Here is a 20,839-nt window from a genome sequence, read left to right as displayed (position 1 = left end):
TTGAATAATAATTGACCCACACTTTTATGTTGAAAATGTATTAAAATTTAACTGAGCAACATAACTTGTTGGTTTGTAAGATTTATGCATCTGTTAATAAATCCTGCTCTTGTTTGAAGTTTGCAGGCTCTAACTTATTTGCATCTTATCTTTCTATCTTATCTGCTAAATCTGCAGGGGGTTGAATACTACTTGTAGGCACTGTACATAAGACTCCTGGAATAAGGTGGCTTTTAGGCTATGTGCGCACGTGTGCGCTCTGCACCGCACGGAAAATGTGCGCTTCAGAGCGCAGCTGAAAAGCTCCGTTCTGAAGCGCATGGTGCCGGCAGATTCGTGCGCTCTGCATGCTGCCTCTCCCTATAGACAGCATGCAGAACACACGAAAGAAGTGACATGTCACTTCTTAGAACGCAGCGATTCGACAAGCAGCCGAATCGCTGCGTTCTAACATGCCACGTGCGCACGGCCCCTGCACAATCTCCATAGATTGTGCAGGGGACGCAGGACACATGCAGTTACGCTGCGGTGCAGAACGCAGCGTAACTGCATGTAATACGCACACGTGCACACATACCCTTAACCGCTTATTACATTTTGCCTACAATCTAATTAACTTATGTATGTATCAACTCTAAGGGAATTAAAAAAGGCTAACCAGACCTTTGAGGATGCAATTTATGAAAAGAGGATACTTATCATAAGTATAAAAAACCTGGGTCTCAATGGCTGAACACCACTGGGTTGGCTACAAAAGTTTTGTTAGGACACAAGTTGTTACCATGCCTTGTGCCTACTTGAGGTATAAAACATCTTAGGCTTTCACTGTAATAACAAGTTAAGTAACATGCGATAGATGTGATAATGTTTCACTTCCTTCAGGTGCTTACCCTGCCTTACCCTTACCCTTACCATTTACCTATCCTTACAAAGTGCAGATCATGCTAAAGTTAAACATGGGGGGGGACATGGGACAGTTTTGGTTATACTTTGTACTGGTATCCTAAATGAAGACTCAATAAAAAAAATATTAAAAACAATAAAGTACATACCACATACACCATTTCATCAAAGTTGTATTTCTCCATTCTGTCAATTGCAGCAGCTATGTCTCTAGATAGATTGCAGGAAACAAAACAGTGCACAAAATCGATAAGAATATGTATGAGAAAAGCAGTCATTTACGACGTACACTGATTTGTATCATGTTAAAGAGGTTGGTCATTATTTTAACATTTATGGCCTATCCTTAGGGGCACTTTGCACACTACGACATCGCAGGTGCGATGTCGGTGGGGTCAAATCCAGAGTGACGCACATCCGGCGTCACAGTCGATATCGTAGTGTGTAAAGTATTTTTGATACGATTAACGATCGCAAAAGTGTCATAATCGTATCATCGGTGTAGCCTCGGTCATTTCCATGAATTGGGAAATACCGACGTTACGATGTTGTTCCTCGTTCCTGCGGCAGCACACATCGCTGTATGTGAAGCCGCAGGAGCGAGGAACATCTCCAACCTGCGTCCCAGGAGGCTATGCGGAAGGAAGGAGGTGGGCGGGATGTTTACGTCCCGCTCATCTCTGCCCCTCCGCTTCTATTGACCGCCTGCCGTGTGACGTCGCTATGACGCCGCACGACCCGCCCCCTTAGGAAGGGGGCGGGTCGCCGGCCAGAGCGACGTTGCAGGGCAGGTGAGTGCATGTGAAGCTGCCGTAGCGATAATGTTCGCTACAGCAGCTATCACAAGATATCGCAGCTGCGACAGGGGTGGGGGACTATCGCGCTCGGCATCGCAGCATCGGCTTGCGATGTCGTAGTGTGCAAATTGCCCCTTAGGGTAGGTCATCAATGTCTGATCAGCCAGAATCCAGTGTACCAGTGGCAGAAGGTGGCCAGAAATCCTCATTTCCTGAGCTGGTCTGTCTTCTGATGGTGGCCAAGGCTGGGTATTGCACATCCGTCTATTATGAATGGAAGGTGGGTGTGCAGTACCCGGCCGCTATCAGTTGATGGGGCAGCTGAGGCACATTTCTAAGTGCCTGCTGCCACCCCCGGGACCAAGAATAGCTGCTCAGCGGGGGTGCCAGGTGTGTGACCACAACCAATAAGACGTTGATGAGCTATCCTAAGTATACACCATTGATGTAAAAATAGTGACCAACCTCTAAGATACATAACATTTTTATTACAGTAACTGCATATTTGGTTCCTTTTCCCAACTTCATGTTGGCCATTTTCAGAGCAATTCATTAATTACAATTAGGAAATCGTACAATAATAATCACACCTTGTAATATACAAAGAAGTCCGATCACTACGCATCACTGTTGAGTAAGCCGACATGTCTCTATTTTCTGTCAGGTCTACCACTCCAGTACCGTCTCTGTAATAGTAAGATCAGTCACTATCTGTGCCCATTTTATGTTTTTGGAAATTAAAAGGAATCCGTCAGCAGTTTTTTTTACTATGGAATCTGAGGACATCATGCTTCAGGGGTTAAAAAGCAAAAGATGCCTCCCTTATTAGTCTTCATGCAGTTTACTTAAACTAAAGGCTTTATCACTCGATGTTTATCATTGCTAGGTCTAGCTGGCTCATGCCATGTTGTCCAGTACACACCCTGCTGTGATTGACACCTCACTGTACACCGTGTGCAGAATTATTAGGCAAATGATTATTTTGATCACATGATAATTTTTATACATGTTATCCTACTCCAAGCTGTATAGGCTTGAGAGCCAACTACCAATTAAGTAAATCAGGTGATGTGCATCTCTGTAATGAGGAGGGGTGTGGTGTAATGACATCAACACCCTATATAAGGTGTGCTTAATTATTAGGCAACTGCCTTTCCTTTGGCAAAATAGGTCAGAACAAATCTCTGTCAAAAGTCCAAAATTGTGAGATGTCTTGCAGAGGGATGCAGCAGTCTTGAAATTGCCAAACTTTTGAAGCGTGATCACCGAACAATCAAGCGTTTCATGGCAAATAGCCAACAGGGTCGCAAGAAGCGTGTTGGGCAAAAAAGGTGCAAAATAACTGCCCATGAATTGAGGAAAATCAAGCGTGAAGCTGCCAAGATGCCATTTGTCATCAGTTTGGCCATATTTCAGAGCTACAACATTACTGGAGTATCAAAAAGCACAAGGTGTGCCATACTCAGGGACAAGGCCAAGGTAAGGAAGGCTAAAAAACGATCACCTTTGAACAAGAAACATAAGATAAAACGTCAAAACTGGGCCAAGAAATATCTTAAGACTGATTTTTCAAAGGTTTTATGGACTGATGAAACGAGAGTGACTCTTGATGGGCCAGATGGATGGGCCAGAGGCTGGATCAGTAAAGGGCAAAGAGCTCCACTCTGACCAAGACGTCAGCAAGGTGGAGGTGGGGTACTGGTATGGGCTGGTATCCTCAAAGATGAACTTGTGGGACCTTTTCGGGTTGAGCATGGAGTGAAGGTCAACTCCCAGACCTACTGCCAGTTTCTGGAAGACAACTTCATCAAGCAGTGGTACAGGAAGAAGTCGGTATCGTTGAAGAAAAAAAAACATGATTTTCATGCAGGACAATGCTCCATCACATGCATCCAACTACTCCACACCGTGGCTGGCCAGTAAAGGTCTAAAAAATGAAAAAATAATGACATGGCCCCCTTGTTCACCTGATCTGAACCCCGTAGAGAATCTGTGGTCCCTCATAAAATGTGAGATCTACAGGGAGGGAAAACAGTACACCTCTTGGAACAGTGTCTGGAGGCTGCGGTGGCTGCTGCACGCAATGTTGATCGTAAACAGATCAAGCAACTGACAGAATCTATGGATGGTAGGCTGTTGAGTGTCATCATAAAGAAAGGTGGCTATATTGGTCACTCATTTTTTGGGGGTTTTTTTGCATGTCAGAAATGTTTATTTCTAAATTGTGTGCAGCTATATTGGTTTACTTGGTGAAAATAAACAAGTGAAACGGGAATATATTTGGTTTTTATCAAGTTACCAAATAATTCTGTACAGTAATAGTTACCTGCACAAACAGATATCCTCCTAAGATAGCTAAATCTAAAAAAAAAACCTCTCCAACTTCCAAAAATATTAAGCTTTGATATTTATGAGTCTTTTGGGTTGATTGAGAACATAGTTGTTGATCAATAATAAAAAAAAAATCCTCTAAAATACAACTTGCCTAATAATTCTGCACACTGTGTATATGGGCTCAGCTACATGACTAAAGCTAAAAGAAGGGAATTTTGTTTACTTACCGTAAATTCCTTTTCTTCTAGCTCCAATTGGGAGACCCAGACAGTGGTGTATAGCTACTGCCCTCTGGAGGCCGCACAAAGAACTACACTTAAAAGTGTAAGGCCCCTCCCCTTCTGGCTATACACCCTCCCGTAGGAGTACAGATTCCTCAGTTTTAGTACCAAAGCAAGAAGGAGGAAAGCCAATAACAGTTTCAAAAACAAATTCAATCCGATAACACGATCGGAGAACTTAAGAAACAACATGAACAACATGTGCACCCGAAAAACGAAACCCTAAGAACAAATAGGGCGGGTGCTGGGTCTCCCAATTGGAGCTAGAAGAAAAGGAATTTACGGTAAGTAAACAAAATTCCCTTCTTCTTTTTCGCTCCTAATTGGGAGACCCAGACAGTGGGACGTCCAAAAGCAGTCCCTGGGTGGGTAAAAAGATACCACATGAACGGGCTGTCAGACAGCCTCTTCCTACAGGTGGGCCACCGCCGCCTGAAGGACCTGTCTACCTAGGCTGGCATCTGCCGAAGCGTAGGTATGCACTTGATAGTGTTTGGTAAACGTGTGCAGACTCGACCAGGTAGCCGCTTGGCACACTTGCTGAGCCGTAGCCTGATGCCGCAATGCCCAGGACGCACCCACGGCTCTGGTAGAATGGGCCTTCAGTCCAGATGGAATCGGAAGCCCAGCAGAACGGTATGTGTGAAGAATTGGTTCCTTGATCCACCGCGCCAGGGTGGATTTGGAAGCTTGCGATCCCTTATGCTGACCAGCGACTAGGACAAAGAGCGCATCAGAACGGCGTAGAGCCGCCGTGCGAGAAATGTAAATCCTGAGTGCTCTCACCAGGTCCAACAGATGTAAACCCTTTTCAAATTGGTGAACTGGATGCGGACACAAAGATGGTAAAGTGATATCCTGATTGAGATGAAAGGAAGAAACCACCTTGGGAGAAAACTCTGGAATTGGACGCAGTACTACCTTGTCTTGGTGAAACACCAGGAAGGGAGATTTGCAAGATAACGCCGCTAGCTCGGACACTCTTCGAAGAGACGTGACCGCCACAAGAAAAACTACCTTTTGTGAAAGCCGAGAAAGGGGAACCTCTTTCAAAGGCTCGAAAGGCGGCTTCTGGAGAGCAATGAGAACCTTGTTCAGATCCCAGGGTTCCAATGGCCGTCTGTAAGGAGGAACGATATGACAAACTCCTTGGAGAAACGTGCGTACTTTAGAAAGCTGTGCCAAGCGCTTCTGAAAGAATACGGATAGCGCGGAGACTTGACCCTTAAGAGAGCTAAGCGACAAACCTTTTTCCAACCCAGACTGCAGGAAGGAAAGAAAAATTGGCAATGCAAATGGCCAGGGAGAAAACCCTTGAGCCAAGCACCACGCTAAGAATATCTTCCACGTTCTGTGATAGATCTTAGCTGAGGATGGTTTTCTAGCCTGTCTCATTGTGGCAACAACTTCATGAGATAAACCTGAGGCCGCTAGGATCCAGGACTCAATGGCCACACAGTCAGGTTCAGGGCCGCAGAATTCAGATGGAAAAACGGCCCTTGAGACAGCAAATCTGGACGGTCTGGTAGTGTCCACGGTTGGCCTACCGTGAGATGCCACAGATCCGGGTACCACGACCTTCTTGGCCAATCTGGAGCGACGAGTATGGCTCGATGGCAGTCGGACCTGATTTTCCGGAGAACTCTGGGTAACAATGCTAGAGGTGGGAACACATAGGGGAGTCGGAATTGCGACCAATCCTGAACCAAGGCGTCTGCCGCCAGTGCTCGGTGATCGTGAGACCGTGCCATGAAAACTGGGACCTTGTTGTTGTGCCGTGACGCCATCAGATCGACGTCCGGCGTCCCCCAGCGGCAACAGATCTGCTGAAACACGTCCGGGTGAAGGGACCATTCTCCTGCGTCCATGCCCTGGCGACTGAGAAAGTCTGCTTCCCAGTTTTCCACGCCTGGGATGTGAACTGCGGATATGGTGGACGCTCTGCTTTCCACCCACGTCAAAATCCGTTGGACTTCTTGAAAAGCTTGGCGACTGCGTGTTCCCCCTTGGTGGTTGATGTACGCCACCGCCGTGGAATTGTCCGACTGAATCCGAATCTGCTTGCCTTCCAGCCATTGTTGGAAGGCTCGCAGGGCAAGATAGATTGCTCTGATTTCCAGAACATTGATCTGCAGGGTGGACTCTTCCAGAGTCCACATCCCCTGAGCCCTGTGGTGGAGATACACCGCTCCCCACCCTGATAGGCTCGCATCCGTCGTGACCACTGCCCAGGACGGGGGAAGGAACGACTTTCCCTGTGACAATGAGGTGGGGAGAAGCCACCAACGCAGAGAGTCCTTGGCAGTCTGAGAGAGGGAGACAGTCCTGTCGAGGGACGTCGATTTCCCGTCCCATTGGCGTAGAATGTCCCATTGTAGAGGGCGCAGATGAAACTGCGCGAACGGGACTGCCTCCATTGCTGCTACCATCTTTCCTAGGAAATGCATGAGGCGCCTCAGTGAGTGCGACTGGCTCTGAAGGAGAGATTGCACTCCAGTCCGTAGCGAGCACTGCTTGTCCAGTGGAAGCTTCACTATCGCTGAGAGAGTATGAAACTCCATGCCAAGATAAGTCAGAGATTGGGTCGGGGTTAGATGAGACTTTGGAAAGTTGATAATCCACCCGAAACTCTGGAGAGTGTCTAGTGCCACCTTCAGACTGTGTTGGCATGCCTCTTGAGAGGGTGCCTTTATAAGCAGGTCGTCTAGATACGGGATGACCGAGTGACCCTGCGAGTGCAGAACAGCTACTACTGCTGCCATGACCTTGGTGAAGACCCGGGGGGCTGTTGCCAGACCGAAAGGTAACGCTACGAACTGCAGGTGTTCGTCGTGTATGACGAAGCGTAGGAAACGCTGATGCTCTGGTGCGATCGGCACGTGGAGATACGCATCTTTGATATCTATTGATGCTAGAAAATCTCCTTGAGACATTGAGGCTATGACGGAGCGTAGGGATTCCATCCGGAACCTCCTGACTTTTACGTGTCTGTTGAGCAACTTTAGATCCAGGACGGGCCGATACGATCCGTCCTTTTTTGGGACCACAAACAGATTGGAGTAAAAACCGTGACCTTGTTCCTGAAGAGGGACGGAGGTCACCACTCCTTCCGCCTTTAGAGCGGCCACCGCCTGCAACAGAGCATCGGCTCGGTCTGGTGGTGGAGAAGTTCTGAAGAAACGAGTTGGCGGACGAGAACTGAACTCTATCCTGTACCCGTGAGACAGAATATCCCTCACCCAACGGTCTTTGACGTGTGACAGCCAGATGTCGCCAAAGTGGGAAAGCCTCCCACCGACCGCGGGTGTGGGAATCGGAGACCGCAAGTCAGGAGGACGCCGTCTTGGCAACGGTTCCTCCGGCTGTCCTTTTTGGGCGTGACTGAGACCTCCAAGAATCTGAGCGTCTCTGGTCTTTTTGAGTCTTTTTTGACGAGGCGAATTGGGACCTGCCCGGTCCTCGAAAGGACCGATAACCAGACTGACCCTTCCTCTGTTGGGGTCTGTTTTGTCTGTGTTGCGGTAAGGATGAGTCCTTACCCTTGGAGTGTTTGATGATTTCATCCAAACGCTCTCCAAACAATCGGTCACGAGAAAAAGGCAAATTGGTTAAGCACTTCTTGGAATGAGAATCTGCTTTCCAATGTCTCAACCACAGGGCCCTACGCAAAACAACGGAGTTGGCTGACGCCACTGCCGTGCGGCTTGTAGCGTCAAGAACAGCATTAATCGCGTACGACGCGAATGCCGCCATTTGCGAGGTCAATGGTGCTACCTGCGGGGCAAATGCACGTGTGACGGAGTCAACTCGCGCAAGCCCGGCTGAGATAGCTTGGAGTGCCCATACGGCTGCAAAAGAAGGCGCTAATGACGCTCCAATCGCTTCATAGATGGATTTCAGCCAGAGCTCCATCTGCCTGTCAGTGGCATCTTTAAGTGCCGCTCCATCTTCAACTGCAACCAAGGATCTAGCTGCAAGCCTGGAAATTGGAGGATCCACTTTTGGACACTGGGTCCAACCCTTGACCACCTCAGGGGGAAAAGGATAGCGTGTATCTTTAAGCCGTTTAGGAAAACGCCTTTCAGGATAAGCGTGGGGTTTCTGGATTGCGTCTCTAAAGTCAGCGTGGTCCAGAAAAGTGCTTAAAGTACGCTTAGGGTATCTGAAATGGATTCTCTCGTGCTGCGAAGCTGACTCCTCCACAAGAGGAGCTGGTGGGGAAATATTTAACATCTTATTGATGTTAAATATAAGATCATTAACTATGGCGTCACCATCTGGTGTATCTAGATTGAGAGCGGTCCCAGGATCAGAATCCTGATCAGTTACGTCCGCCTCATCACCCATAGATTCATCTCGCTGGGATCCTGACCATTGAGATGAATGTGAAGGCCCGTCATAGCGAGCCCGCTTAGGCTGCCCGGGGCCATCGTCCGAGTCAGAGTCTTCACCCTGAGGTGTATATGCCCGTCCCGGAGCTTGGAGCTGAGGGGGACCAGGGGGCAATGATTGCACAGTGTCCGTGGCCTGAAGTACAGGCCTAGCTCGCAATGTGTCAAGAATTTGTGACATAGTGAGAGACATTCTGTCAGCAAAAGCTGCAAACTCAGTTCCTGTCACCTGGACAGCATTCACAGGTGGTACACCCTGGGTCACGTCCAGCAGAGGTCCCGACTGTGCAAGCGCCGCAGGGGCCGAGCACTGCACACAATGGGGGTCCGTGGAGCCTGCCGGTAGAAAAGTCCCACATGCGGTGCAGGAAGCATATAATGTCTGTGCCTTGGCACCCTTGCGTTTTACGGACGACATGCTGCTGGCTCTCTGCAATGTGAGAGAGTCTATAGCCAAAGGGCGACCAGCGCTATGCAATACAAAGTATTTGTAGAAACAAAATACTAAGAATACTACTGGCACAAGAGGGGGTGAGCCCTGAGGGCTGCTTACCGCCCGCTGAATAGCGGGTAAGAGGCTGCAGAATTCCTTGTCTGGGTCTCCCCGGCTCCCCTCTGCAGCTCAGGGTGTCAGCAGGAATGGCTGCCGGCGTCTGTGGAGAGGGGCGGTCCGTGGGAGTTCCCAAACAAAAGTGCGGGAAACAGTGTCCCCTCTGTGCCGATTGTGAGGGCTGGAGTATGTAAAAACGACTCCAGCCCTCAGCGCTGATGCACTGGCCAGCGTCCCGCCCCTCTCCTGACTGGCAGGTCTGGGGGCGGGAACGAACGGAAGCAGGCCGCAAAAGCCGGGGACTCGAGTTATCAGCGCGGCCGCCGTAAAAGCGCGGGCCGCGCTGAAGTCCCCGGCGCACCACAAGTGCCAGCCGCGCCGCAGTCCCAGCGGCCGGCATGACCGATTCCTAGACGTGGCCAGCGTCCCGCCCCTCTCCTGACTGGCAGGTCCGGGGGCGGGAACGAACGGAAGCAGGCCGCAAAAGCCGGGGACTCGAGTTATCAGCGCGGCCGCCGTAAAAGCGCGGGCCGCGCTGAAGTCCCCGGCGCACCACAAGTGCCAGCCGCGCCGCAGTCCCAGCGGCCGGCGCGACCGATTCCTAGAAGTGTGCCTGCTTCAGCGAAGCTGAATGAGGCCATGGCACAAGCGCCGTAGCGCTGATGTCCCCCGGCGCACTACAACACCCAGCATGCTGCGGTGTGAGCGCCAAATGCACGGGGACACAGAGTACCTTGAGGAAGCAGGGCCATGTCCCTGATGTACTCCGCTCCATCCAGCATCTTCTCCAGGGGCTGTAGATGGAGCACGGTCTCAGTGCCTGGAGACCAGTAAATCCCACTTCACCCAGAGCCCTGTAAAAAGGGATGGGGAAGGAATCAGCATGTGGGCTCCTGCCGCCGTACCCGCAATGGGTACCTCAACCTTACAAACACCTCCGACATACAGTGGGGTGAGAAGGGAGCATGCTGGGAGCCCTGTATGGGCCCTCTTTTCTTCCATCCGACATAGTCAGCAGCTGCTGCTGACTAAAAACAATGGAGCTATGCGTGCGTGTCTGACCTCCTTGCGCACAAAGCTAAAACTGAGGAATCTGTACTCCTACGGGAGGGTGTATAGCCAGAAGGGGAGGGGCCTTACACTTTTAAGTGTAGTTCTTTGTGCGGCCTCCAGAGGGCAGTAGCTATACACCACTGTCTGGGTCTCCCAATTAGGAGCGAAAAAGAAATGTAGATTTTGTCAGTAATCTGAGATATTGTTGGATTCAGAATCTCTTTGCCTTCATCATGCTGCTTTCAGATGAGCTACCAAAAACCTGCTGACAGATTCCCTTTAAATTTATAATAAATCATACTTGGTAATCGTAAGAATATTTTTATTTTGCAAAAGGTTCAAGACGTCTTGCGATTTTTCAATATAAAAGGACTCGCCAGAATACTCATCAAATTGTACACCAAGTCGCTGTAAAAAAAAAACAAAACAAAAAAAATAAATAAATAAATGTCGACAGTATAATGACCAGACATGACATTATAATCAAGTACGTTATATCAGAAAAAAATACTTTTACATCCACTTGACACCATTTTCAATAAGTGACTGAAAAAAAAAAAAAAAGGGAAGAAATTCAATTTTTTTTTTCTATTTCTTACAATGACTAGATAGTCTCATGTAGTTGCGGTAGGTAAAGGTCTTGATTCAGTGTCAATGAGCATTGCTGGGGAAATACTAAACCAGTTCATGACCAAGTCATTTTACACTGTTCATGAGCACGTATATTTTTGGGTTTTTTGGCTCTAATTTTTTTCTCATTAAAATAATATAATTAAGGACTGCTAAAAACCATTTTAAAATTGTGTTCCCCTTGCCGTAGAAATTATTTTTATATATAGGACACTTTATTTCAATGGGGTGGGGCTAGAAACAGTGATTTAGTTTGGCAGTGGCTATTCTTTTTGGCTTTTATATTAGTGCCAGGTATAGTGGGGGGGAGGGGGGAAAATCAATATTTTTTCTACAAAGCAGAGTCGACTGTTTCCTAGGACTCAGCAACTCCTGTGAAAAGAAGGGAATTTTGTTTACTTACCGTAAATTCCTTTTCTTCTAGCTCCAATTGGGAGACCCAGACAATTGGGTGTATAGCTATTGCCTCTGGAGGCCACACAAAGTATTACACTTAAAAGTGTAAGGCCCCTCCCCTTCTGGCTATACACCCCCAGTGGGATCACTGGCTCACCAGTTTTAGTGCCAAAGCAAGAAGGAGGAAAGCCAATAACTGGTTTAAAGACCAATTCAATCCGAGGAAACATCGGAGAACTGAACCATACCACATGAACAACATGTGTACCCGAAAAAACAGAAAAACCCCGAGAAAACAGGGCGGGTGCTGGGTCTCCCAATTGGAGCTAGAAGAAAAGGAATTTACGGTAAGTAAACAAAATTCCCTTCTTCTTTGTCGCTCCATTGGGAGACCCAGACAATTGGGATGTCCAAAAGCAATCCCTGGGTGGGTAAAAGAATACCTCATGATAGGGCCGTCAAACGGCCCTCTCCTACAGGTGGCCAACCGCCGCCTGAATGATTTATCTACCTAGGCTGGCGTCTGCCGAAGCGTAGGTATGCATCTGATAATGCTTGGTAAAAGTAAGTAGACTCGACCAGGTGGGTGCCTGACACACCTGCTGAGCCGTAGCCTGGTGCCGTAATGCCCAGGATGCACCCACGGCTCTGGTAGAATGGGCCTTCGGCCTTGAGAGAACCAGAAGCCCAGTAGAACTGTAGGTTTCAAGAATTGGTTCCTCGAGCCCCCGAACAAGGGTGGATCTGGAAGCTTGCGACTGTTTACGCCGACCAGCGACAAGGACAAAGAGTGCATCCGGGTGGCGCAGGAGCGCCATGCGGGAAGTAGAACCTGAGTGCTCTCACCAGAACCAACAGATGCAAATCTTTCTGAAATTGATGGACTGGACGAGGACACAAAGAAGGTGAGGTGATATCCTGATTGATATGAAAATGGGATACCACCTTAGGGAGAAATTCCGGAACCGGACGCAGAACTACCCTGTCCTGGTGAAGGACCAGGAAGGGAGTTTGTATGAGAGCGTTGCTAGCTCGGAAACTCTCCTAAGAGACGAGACCGTTACTAGAAGGCCACTTCCCGTGAAAAACGGGAAGGGAGACATCCTTCAAAGGCTCGAAAGGCGGCATCTGGAGAGCAATTAGAACCTTGTTCAGATCTCAGGGCTCTAACGGCCGCTTGTACGGAGTGCTGAGAAGACAAACTCCCCGTAGGAACGTGCGTACCTGAGGAAGTCGTCGTTTCTGAAAAAATACAGATAGCGCTGAGACTTGTCCCTAAAGGGAACTGAGCGACAACCCATTTTCCTACCTAGATTGTAGGAAGGAAGGAAACATAGACGATGCAACCGGCCAGGGAGAAACACCCTGCGCCGAGCACCGAGATAAGAACATCTTCCACGTCCTGTGGTCAATCTTGGCGGACGTTGGTATGCTAGCCTGTCTCATGGTGGCAACCACGTCCTGAGGTAATCCTGACGACACTAGGTTCCAGGACTCAATTCTACACCATCCGGTTGAGGGCCGTAGAATTCAAATGGAAGAATGGCCCTTGAGACAGCCAGTCTGATTGGTCTGGTAGTGCCCCCGGTTAGCCTACCGTGAGGCACCACAAAACCGAGTACCACAACATCCTCGGCCAATTTGTAGCGACGAGGATGGCGCGGCCGCAGTCGGTCTTGATCTAGCGCAGTACTCTGGGCAACAATGCCAGAGGTGGCACCTAAGGTAGCTGGAACTGCGACCAATGCTGAACTAAGGCGTTTGCCGCCAGAGCTCGATGATTGTGAAACCGTGCCAAGAAGCTGGCACATTGTTGTTGTGCCGTGACGCCATTAGATCGACGTCCGGCCTCTGTCAGCGGCGCCAGATCTCCTGAAACCCGTCCGGGTGAGGAGACCATACTCTTTCGGCCACACCTCAGCGACTTAGGAAGTCAGCTTCCTAGTTTCCACACTTGGGATGTGAATTGTGGATATGGTGGATGCCGTGTCTTCCACCCACATCAGAACCTGCCGGACTTCCTGGAAGGCTTGCCGGTTGCGCGTTCTTCCTTGGTGGTTGATGTATGCCACCGCTGTGGAGCTGTCCGACTGAAGTCGGATATGCTTGCTTTCCAGCCGCTGTTGGAAGGATTGTAGGGCAAGATACACTGCTCTGTGTTCAAGAACATTGATCTGAAGAGTGGACTCTTGCTGAGTCCACGTACCCTGAGCGCTGTAGTGGAGAAAAACTGCTCCCCACCCTGATAGACTCGCGTCTGTCGTAACTATCGCCCAGGACGGGGATAGGAAGGACCTTCTTTTTGACCAAGAGGTGAGAAGAAGCCACCACCGTAGAGATTCCTTGGCCGCCTGAGAAAGAACGACGACTCTGTTGAGGGACGTCGACTCCTCGTCCCATTGGCGGAGAATGTCCCATTGTAGTGGACGCAGTAAAACTGCGCGAAAGGAACTGCCTCCATTGCTACCATCTTACGTAGGAAGTGCATGAGGCGTCTCAATGTGTGCGACTGGTTCTTAAAGAAGAGCTTGCAACCCGTAGTGAATGCTGTTTGTCTAGCGGCAGCTTCACTATCGCTGAGAGAGTAAGAAACTCTATGCCTAGATATGTTATCGATAGGGTCGGGGTCGGATCTGACTTTAAAAAGTTGATGATCCACCCAAAACTCTAGAGAGTCTCCAGCGCAACGTTCGGGCAGTGTTGGCATGTTTCCTAAGAGAGTGCCTTGACAAGTAGATCGTCTAAATACGGGACCACAGAGTGACCCTGAGAGTGCAGGACTGTGACTACTGCTGCCCTGACCTTGGCGAAGACCAGTTGACTGTCGCTAGCCGGAAGGTAGAGCTACGAACAGAGGGTGTTCGTCTCCTATAACGAAGCGTAGAAACGCTAGTGCTCTGGATCAATCGGCACGTGTGGATAAGCATCCTTGATGCCTAATGATGCTAGGAAATATCCTTGGGACCGTGAGGCGATGACATGGCGGAGGGATTCCATCCGGAACCGCCTGGTGTCCACGAGCTTGCTGAGCATTTTTAGATCCAGAACGGGACGGAACGGCCCGTTGTTATAGGTACCGCAAAGAATTTGGGGTAAAAACCGTGACCTTGTTCCTGAAGAGGAACGGGGGTCATCACTCTTTCTGCCTATAGAGTGCACCCTGTTTGCAGAAGAGCAGCGGCCCGGCCGGGAGGTGGAGAAATTCTGAAGAATCGAGTTGGAGGACGAGAAGTGAGCTCTATCCTGTACCCGTGAGACAGAATGTCTCACACTCAATGGTCATTGACCTATGGCAGCTAAATATCGCCGAGGCGGGAGAGCCTGCTACCGACCGAGGCCGCAAGTCATGAGGAAGCCGCCTTGGAAGCGGGTTTTCAGACTGTCGCTTTTTTGGGCGAGACTGAGCCCGCTAAGAATCTTAGCTCCTCTGATCCTTTTGAGTCCACATTGGACGAGGAAAAATGGGACCTGCCCGAGCCTCGAAAAGGCCGAAAACCCCGACTGCCTCTTGCTCTGTTGGGGTTTGTTGTGTCCGGGCTGAGGAAAGGATGAATCCTTACCCCTGGACTGTTTGATGGTTACATCCAACGCTCACCAAACAGTCGGTCAGCAGAAAAAGGCAACTGGTTAGGCAACCTTTTTTGGAAGCAGAATCTGCCTTCCATTCACTTAACGAGCAGACCAGGCTCTGCTTAAAAACACGGAGTAGCGGAGGCTACCGCCGCACGGTTCGCAGAGTCCAGGACAACCTGAATCGCGTAAGAAACAAATGCAGACATTTGAGAGGTTAAGGATGCCACCTGCGGCACAGATGTACGTGTAACCGTGTCAATCTGTGTAAGACAAGCTGAAATAGCTTGGAGTGCCCCAAGGGAGAGAATGCCGGAGCCAACGGTGCGCCGACAGCCTCATAGATGGCTTTCGACCAGAGATCCATCTGTCTGTCAGTGGCATCTTTGAGTTTGCAGTTCCATCTCCCACTGCAACTATGGATCTAGCTACAAGCCTGGAGATTGGAGGATGCCGCTCGGGACATTGGGTCCAGTCCTTGACCAAGTCAGGGGACAGGGATAACGTGTATCCTAAGCCGTTTGGAGAAGCGCATATCTGGATAAGCGTGGTGTTCCTGGACTGCCTCTCTGAAGGCAGAGTGGTCCAGAAAAATACGTGAAGCTGACTCCTCCACTGGAGGAGCTGTGAGAAATAACCCACATTCTATAGATGGACGCTATAAGATTATTTACTATGGCGTCACAATCAGGTGTATCCAGATTGAGAGCGGTCTCAGGATCAGAATCCTGAGCCGCTACTTCCGCCTCATTACACAGCGAGTCCTTCTGTTAGGACCCTGATGAAACCGAGGCCGCTCATAGCGAGCCCACTTAGGCTGTCTGGGACTGACGTCCGTGCAGAGCCGTGACTCTGGGATGCGTGTGACATTCCCGGAGCTGTTAGTTATTCACACTGAGGGGGGCCATGGATCAATGATTCAACAGTGCCCATTGAGAGACATGTCCGGACTGCTAGGCTTCTAGTATCATAGCCATAGTCTCAGAAAAACTGTCAGTAAATACTGCAGACACCGTCCTCATCCCCTGGCCATTAGTGCATACAGTGGGAGTCTATGTACCTGCCGGCCGTATAGCCGTACATGCTGTACCAGCTGTATAGAAAAACATGTGGTTCTGCACCTTTGTTTTACACAGAGAATATGCTGATAACTCCTCCGCATAATCCAGGAGGGTATATACAACGTGCGACCAAACAGTGCAATGTATATAGTACAAGCATATCTATAAGTGCACTTCTGCACTAGTGGGGTTAGCACCACAGGTGCTGCTTAACGCCTGTTACAGCGATTGTGTGACTATCAGAATGCCAGGGTCTTCCACACTTGTCTCTGTATCGTCAGAAACTGACACTAATGGCTGCCGGTGTCCTTGTAGAGAAGGAAGCCGTGGGCGTGCCTGAGAAAGTGCGGGAATCCGGATTCACAGTGCACACAGTGAGAGGGGTGGAGTATGCAAAACATACTCCAGCTCTCAGCTCTGCTCTATGCAGCGTCACGCCCCTACCCTGACTGTCAGGGCTGTGGGCGGTAACGAAGGGAGACTAGGCCCAGAAGCCGGGGACTCGAGTTAACAGCGCGGCCGCCGTAAAAGCGCGGGCCGCGCTGAAGTCCCCGGCGCACCACAAGTGCCAGCCGCGCCGCAGTTCCAGCGGCCGGCGCGACCGATTCATAGAAGTGGCCAGCGTCCCGCCCCTCTCCTGACTGGCAGGTCTGGGGGCGGGAACGAACGGAAGCAGGCCGCAAAAGCCGGGGACTCTAGTTATCAGCGCGGCCGCCGTAAAAGCGCGGGCCGCGCTGAAGTCCCCGGCGCACCACAAGTGCCAGCCGCGCCGCTGCCAGCGGCCGGCGCGACCGATTCCTGGAAGTGGCCAGCGTCCCGCCCCTCTCCTGACTGGCAGGTCTGGGGGCGGGAACGAACGGAAGCAGGCCGCAAAAGCCGGGGACTCTAGTTATCAGCGCGGCCGCCGTAAAAGCGCAGGCCGCGCTGAAGTCCCCGGCGCACTACAAGTGCCAGCCGCGCCGCAGTCCCAGCGGCCGGCGCGACCAATTCCCATAAGTGAGCCTGCTTCAGCAAAGCTGAATGAGGCCATGGCACAGGCGCCGCAGCGCTGATGTCCCCCGGCGCACTACAACACCCAGCATGCTGCGGTGTGAGCGCCAAATGCACGGGGACACAGAGTACCTTGAGGAAGCAGGGCCATGTCCCTGACGTACTCCGCTCCATCCAGCATCTTCTCCAGGGGCTGTAGATGGAGCACGGTCTCAGTGCCTGGAGACCGGTAAATCCCACTTCACCCAGAGCCCTGTAAAAAGGGATGGGGAAGGAATCAGCATGTGGGCTCCTGCCGCCGTACCCGCAATGGGTACCTCAACCTTACAAACACCTCCGACATACAGTGGGGTGAGAAGGGAGCATGCTGGGGACACTATATGTGTCCTCTTTTCTTCCATCCGACATAGTCAGCAGCTGCTGCTGACTAAAAAGTGGAGCTATGCGTGGATGTGTTGCCTCCTTCGCACAAAGCACAAAACTGGTGAGCCAGTGATCCCACTGGGGGTGTATAGCCAGAAGGGGAGGGGCCTTACACTTTTAAGTGTAATACTTTGTGTGGCCTCCAGAGGCAATAGCTATACACCCAATTGTCTGGGTCTCCCAATGGAGCGACAAAAAAAACAGAATTGCCTGGCAAAATCAAAAATTCCTCTTCGGAGGATTATATAGTAACACACACTGACTGCTGGGATACCACGGTGCTCAAGCTCCTAAGTGGAAGCCATACCAAATTAACAAGGCATAAAAAGGTGGCACTCAACACCTAAAAAACCCCTTTCAATTCAAATCTTGCTACAAATAAGGATGCAGGAAAATGTAGGCAGTGTTATGGACGACACCCGTTTTGTAAGGAATACTACTTTAACGGGTCCTGATACAGTATAACAGGGTTGGGGAACCTCCGGCCTGCAGGCCGTATGCAGCCCTCGATGGACTTTTTATGCGGCCCCTGGGCACATTCCTAGGAACTGCAGTACTCGGACAGCAGCTGCGGACTTGTCGGCTGCTGGCCCTATAAATCACCATGTGTGGTGCGCATACCATTAGGTCCTCAGCCTGCTGGCCTGTGCCAGCGTGCTGAGGACGTACTTTGTGGTCAGGGTAAGTGTGAGATGCGCTGTGCTCCCGTCCCACAGAAGAAGAGGAAGCATCAGGTTTAATCGGCCTCCCTTTTGTAGATGCCTCCCACTGCTGTGAGCTTCCTGCCTCCCGCAGAGCAGTGAGCCTCCTGCCTTCCGCGGTGCTGTGACCTTCTCCCAGTGCAGTGTGCCACCCCCACCCAGTTCTGCTTGCCACCCCACCCCAGTGCTGTGTGTTCCACCCCTCCAGTGCTGTGTGCTACCTTGGTGATGTCTGTGCCCCCTTAGTCGTCCTGTCCGTGTCCCTCTAGTGCTGTCCATGCCACTGCCAGTGCTGTCCATGCCGCTGCCAGTGCTGTCCATGCCGCTGCCAGTGCTGTCCAAGCTCCAACCCCTCCTGTGATGTGTATATGCCCCCAGCCACGCCTGTGATGTGTATATGTCCCCAGCTCATCCTGTGATGTATATATTTCCCCAGTCCCTTTTGTGATGGATATATGCCCTCAGCCCCTCCGGTGGTGTGTATATATGCCCCCAACCCCTCCTGTGATGTATGTGCCTCTATGTCTCTTATGTGATGTATATGATTTACCAATCTGTTGACTGCGCTCCAAATCGAGACAAACCTGGAACAGCAGTTGTGATAAGCAACATGATCAACATCACCGAACATCAACTCCGCACCAAAGAGAAGCAGCTCCAGCCACCACAGTAGGGGTGAATTAATTGTTTGACAAAATATATTAGGGTAATTTTCAAGCTGATAAATTTGGTGTGGCCCCCAAAGGTTGGTAGAAATTATCAAATTGGCCCTCGGCAGTAAAAAGGTTCCCCCACTTCTGCAGTATAATGTGGAACACTTCCTTTATGGGTAGGTCACGTCATTACATCACAGTAATCCAAAGGAACACATCATCAAACAAGATTTACAAAAGAGAAAATAATACAGTCATAAAAACAGATCTTTTTTATCGTTCAGTCCTAAAGGACCTTGAGCTTTCAAATCCATTTGGTTTCTCCTCTTAGTAGGTCCTTGGGGCAGAAAATGAACCCTCTTCTAAAGGCCCAGTCACACACAACGACTTACCAGCGATCCCGAAAACGATGCGACCTGATAGGGATCGCAGGTAAGTCGCTGGGAGGTTGCAGGTGAGATGTCACACAGTCAGATCTTACCAACGATGCAGGAACAATACAGGTCGCAGTAGCGACCTGTATAACGATCTCAGCAGTCACTGTGACCCTGTCATACAGTGTCAAACACAGCGATATGTCCTGCCCAGCAGGACATCGCCTTTGAAGAAAATGGCCTGGACCATTCTCCAACGACTAGAGATCTCACAGCAGGGGCCTGATCGCTGGTAGGTGTCACACATAAGATCGCTAACAGGATCGCTACTGCGTCACCAAAACGGTGACTCAGCTGCGATCTCGCTAGCGATCTCGTTATGTGTGACGGTACCTTAAGCCTGCAAATGAAAAGACTTAAGGATTGGACTGATTCTTCTCACAAATGGGATTCATTAATCTAAGGGAACCTTCTCCACATTTAAACTTTTCCCTAAATCTTTTGTATAATGGTCTAATTTTTTTGCAGATGGATAAAAAAAAAAATAAAACCAAGAAATGACATAGATCACAAATTGTGTTTTGCAAGAAATACATTGTGAAACACTATGAAGTTCAGTACCGATACGTTAAGGATTTGTTGTCAGGTGAAATCTACAACTGCTGCACTTAAAGTTTCCAACTTGGCAATCTTTATTTACCAATGATATTATTAGAACCCAATTTGATTGGATTAAGGACACGAATGTCTGAGATTTTTGCTCCTTGTATATGTAAGTAGTAGTTTTTGTGCGGCCACCTCTGATAAATCCCTACTGCTCTCGAGAAAATACCAATTTCTTTCTGTGATATAAATGGATTGTTTTGTCCAAGGGGCCATATTTAAAATAAATCTTTTTTGTCTTTACTAGTATTTTTCTTTTCAATTAAGAGGTCTTTCTGAGAATATTTGGCCTATGGAACATCAAAAATGTAAATGAATTGAAAAGGGCAATATGCAAGCGAGCACTGATCTGGAAAAGGCGAAGTCTGAATCTGAATTTCACTCGTGTATCACTGAAAATAAATGGCAGGTGTGTCTAAAATGACTGGATAAGAAATTGATCCTCATTCAGGCAGAAATTGAGCAGAGAAAAAAAGGATACATTTCTAACAGATAAAAAGTATTATGAATTAGGACAGATTTTTCTGTATAATAAAAACAAAACAAAGAAAAGGCTGACCACAGAAAAATAATGAGAAGACAATCTAATCATTATTGATGGACAACCGATTCGGACTCGAGTACGTCAGAAGAAGTGGGTAATGAGAAAATTACCAATCTTCACCCTTCATCTACAAGTTCCCTCTGTCCCTTTGGGAAACGCATCAGAAGGGAAGGGAGGAGAATCAGTGCAAAGGAACCAAGCGCAAACAGGTGTCTTGTAAACATTGCTCAATAATGGTACCTGTCAAAATGAGGTTGTGATCCTGGCTGAGCACTGTTTGGTTGAGGACTCTCTATCAGTAATGCCAAAGTGTTTGAAATTTGGTTTACATGAAAAACGTAATTCTGTAGACTTCAGAATAGCCTTGCGAAGGCTATTAGAAAAAAATATTTGATAACTTGTTTTTGTTTTTCAAGTAATGCTGATCTCATTTTGTATCAAGGTGAAACAGCCAGTACTCTTGGCCCTTTGGGCTTCAACGCAGAGGGTTCTCATCATGAGGGGATTAATGATGTTTGTGCTTTT

The 20,839-nt window shown here is 49.3% G+C and overlaps 1 protein-coding gene across 1 annotated transcript in view; it reads right to left on the bottom strand.

The window, feature by feature from the left end:
- RARS2 (arginyl-tRNA synthetase 2, mitochondrial) overlaps nucleotides 1-20,839 on the bottom strand; it is a 134,134-nt gene that overhangs the window by 47,369 nt on the left and 65,926 nt on the right. Inside the window, exons 10-12 of the mRNA XM_075340146.1 lie at nucleotides 10,611-10,717; nucleotides 2,291-2,386; nucleotides 1,053-1,113 (exon numbers count right to left, since the gene is read on the bottom strand). Of these exons, the coding sequence (XP_075196261.1) occupies nucleotides 1,053-1,113; nucleotides 2,291-2,386; nucleotides 10,611-10,717 (264 nt within the window). The remainder of the gene's footprint in view (nucleotides 1-1,052; nucleotides 1,114-2,290; nucleotides 2,387-10,610; nucleotides 10,718-20,839) is intronic.

This window comes from Anomaloglossus baeobatrachus, chromosome 3 (assembly GCF_048569485.1).
Source record: "Anomaloglossus baeobatrachus isolate aAnoBae1 chromosome 3, aAnoBae1.hap1, whole genome shotgun sequence".
Classification (NCBI taxonomy): domain Eukaryota; kingdom Metazoa; phylum Chordata; class Amphibia; order Anura; family Aromobatidae; genus Anomaloglossus; species Anomaloglossus baeobatrachus.
Note: the sequence above shows the minus strand (reverse complement) of the source record. Positions and strands in the feature narration are given on the sequence as shown.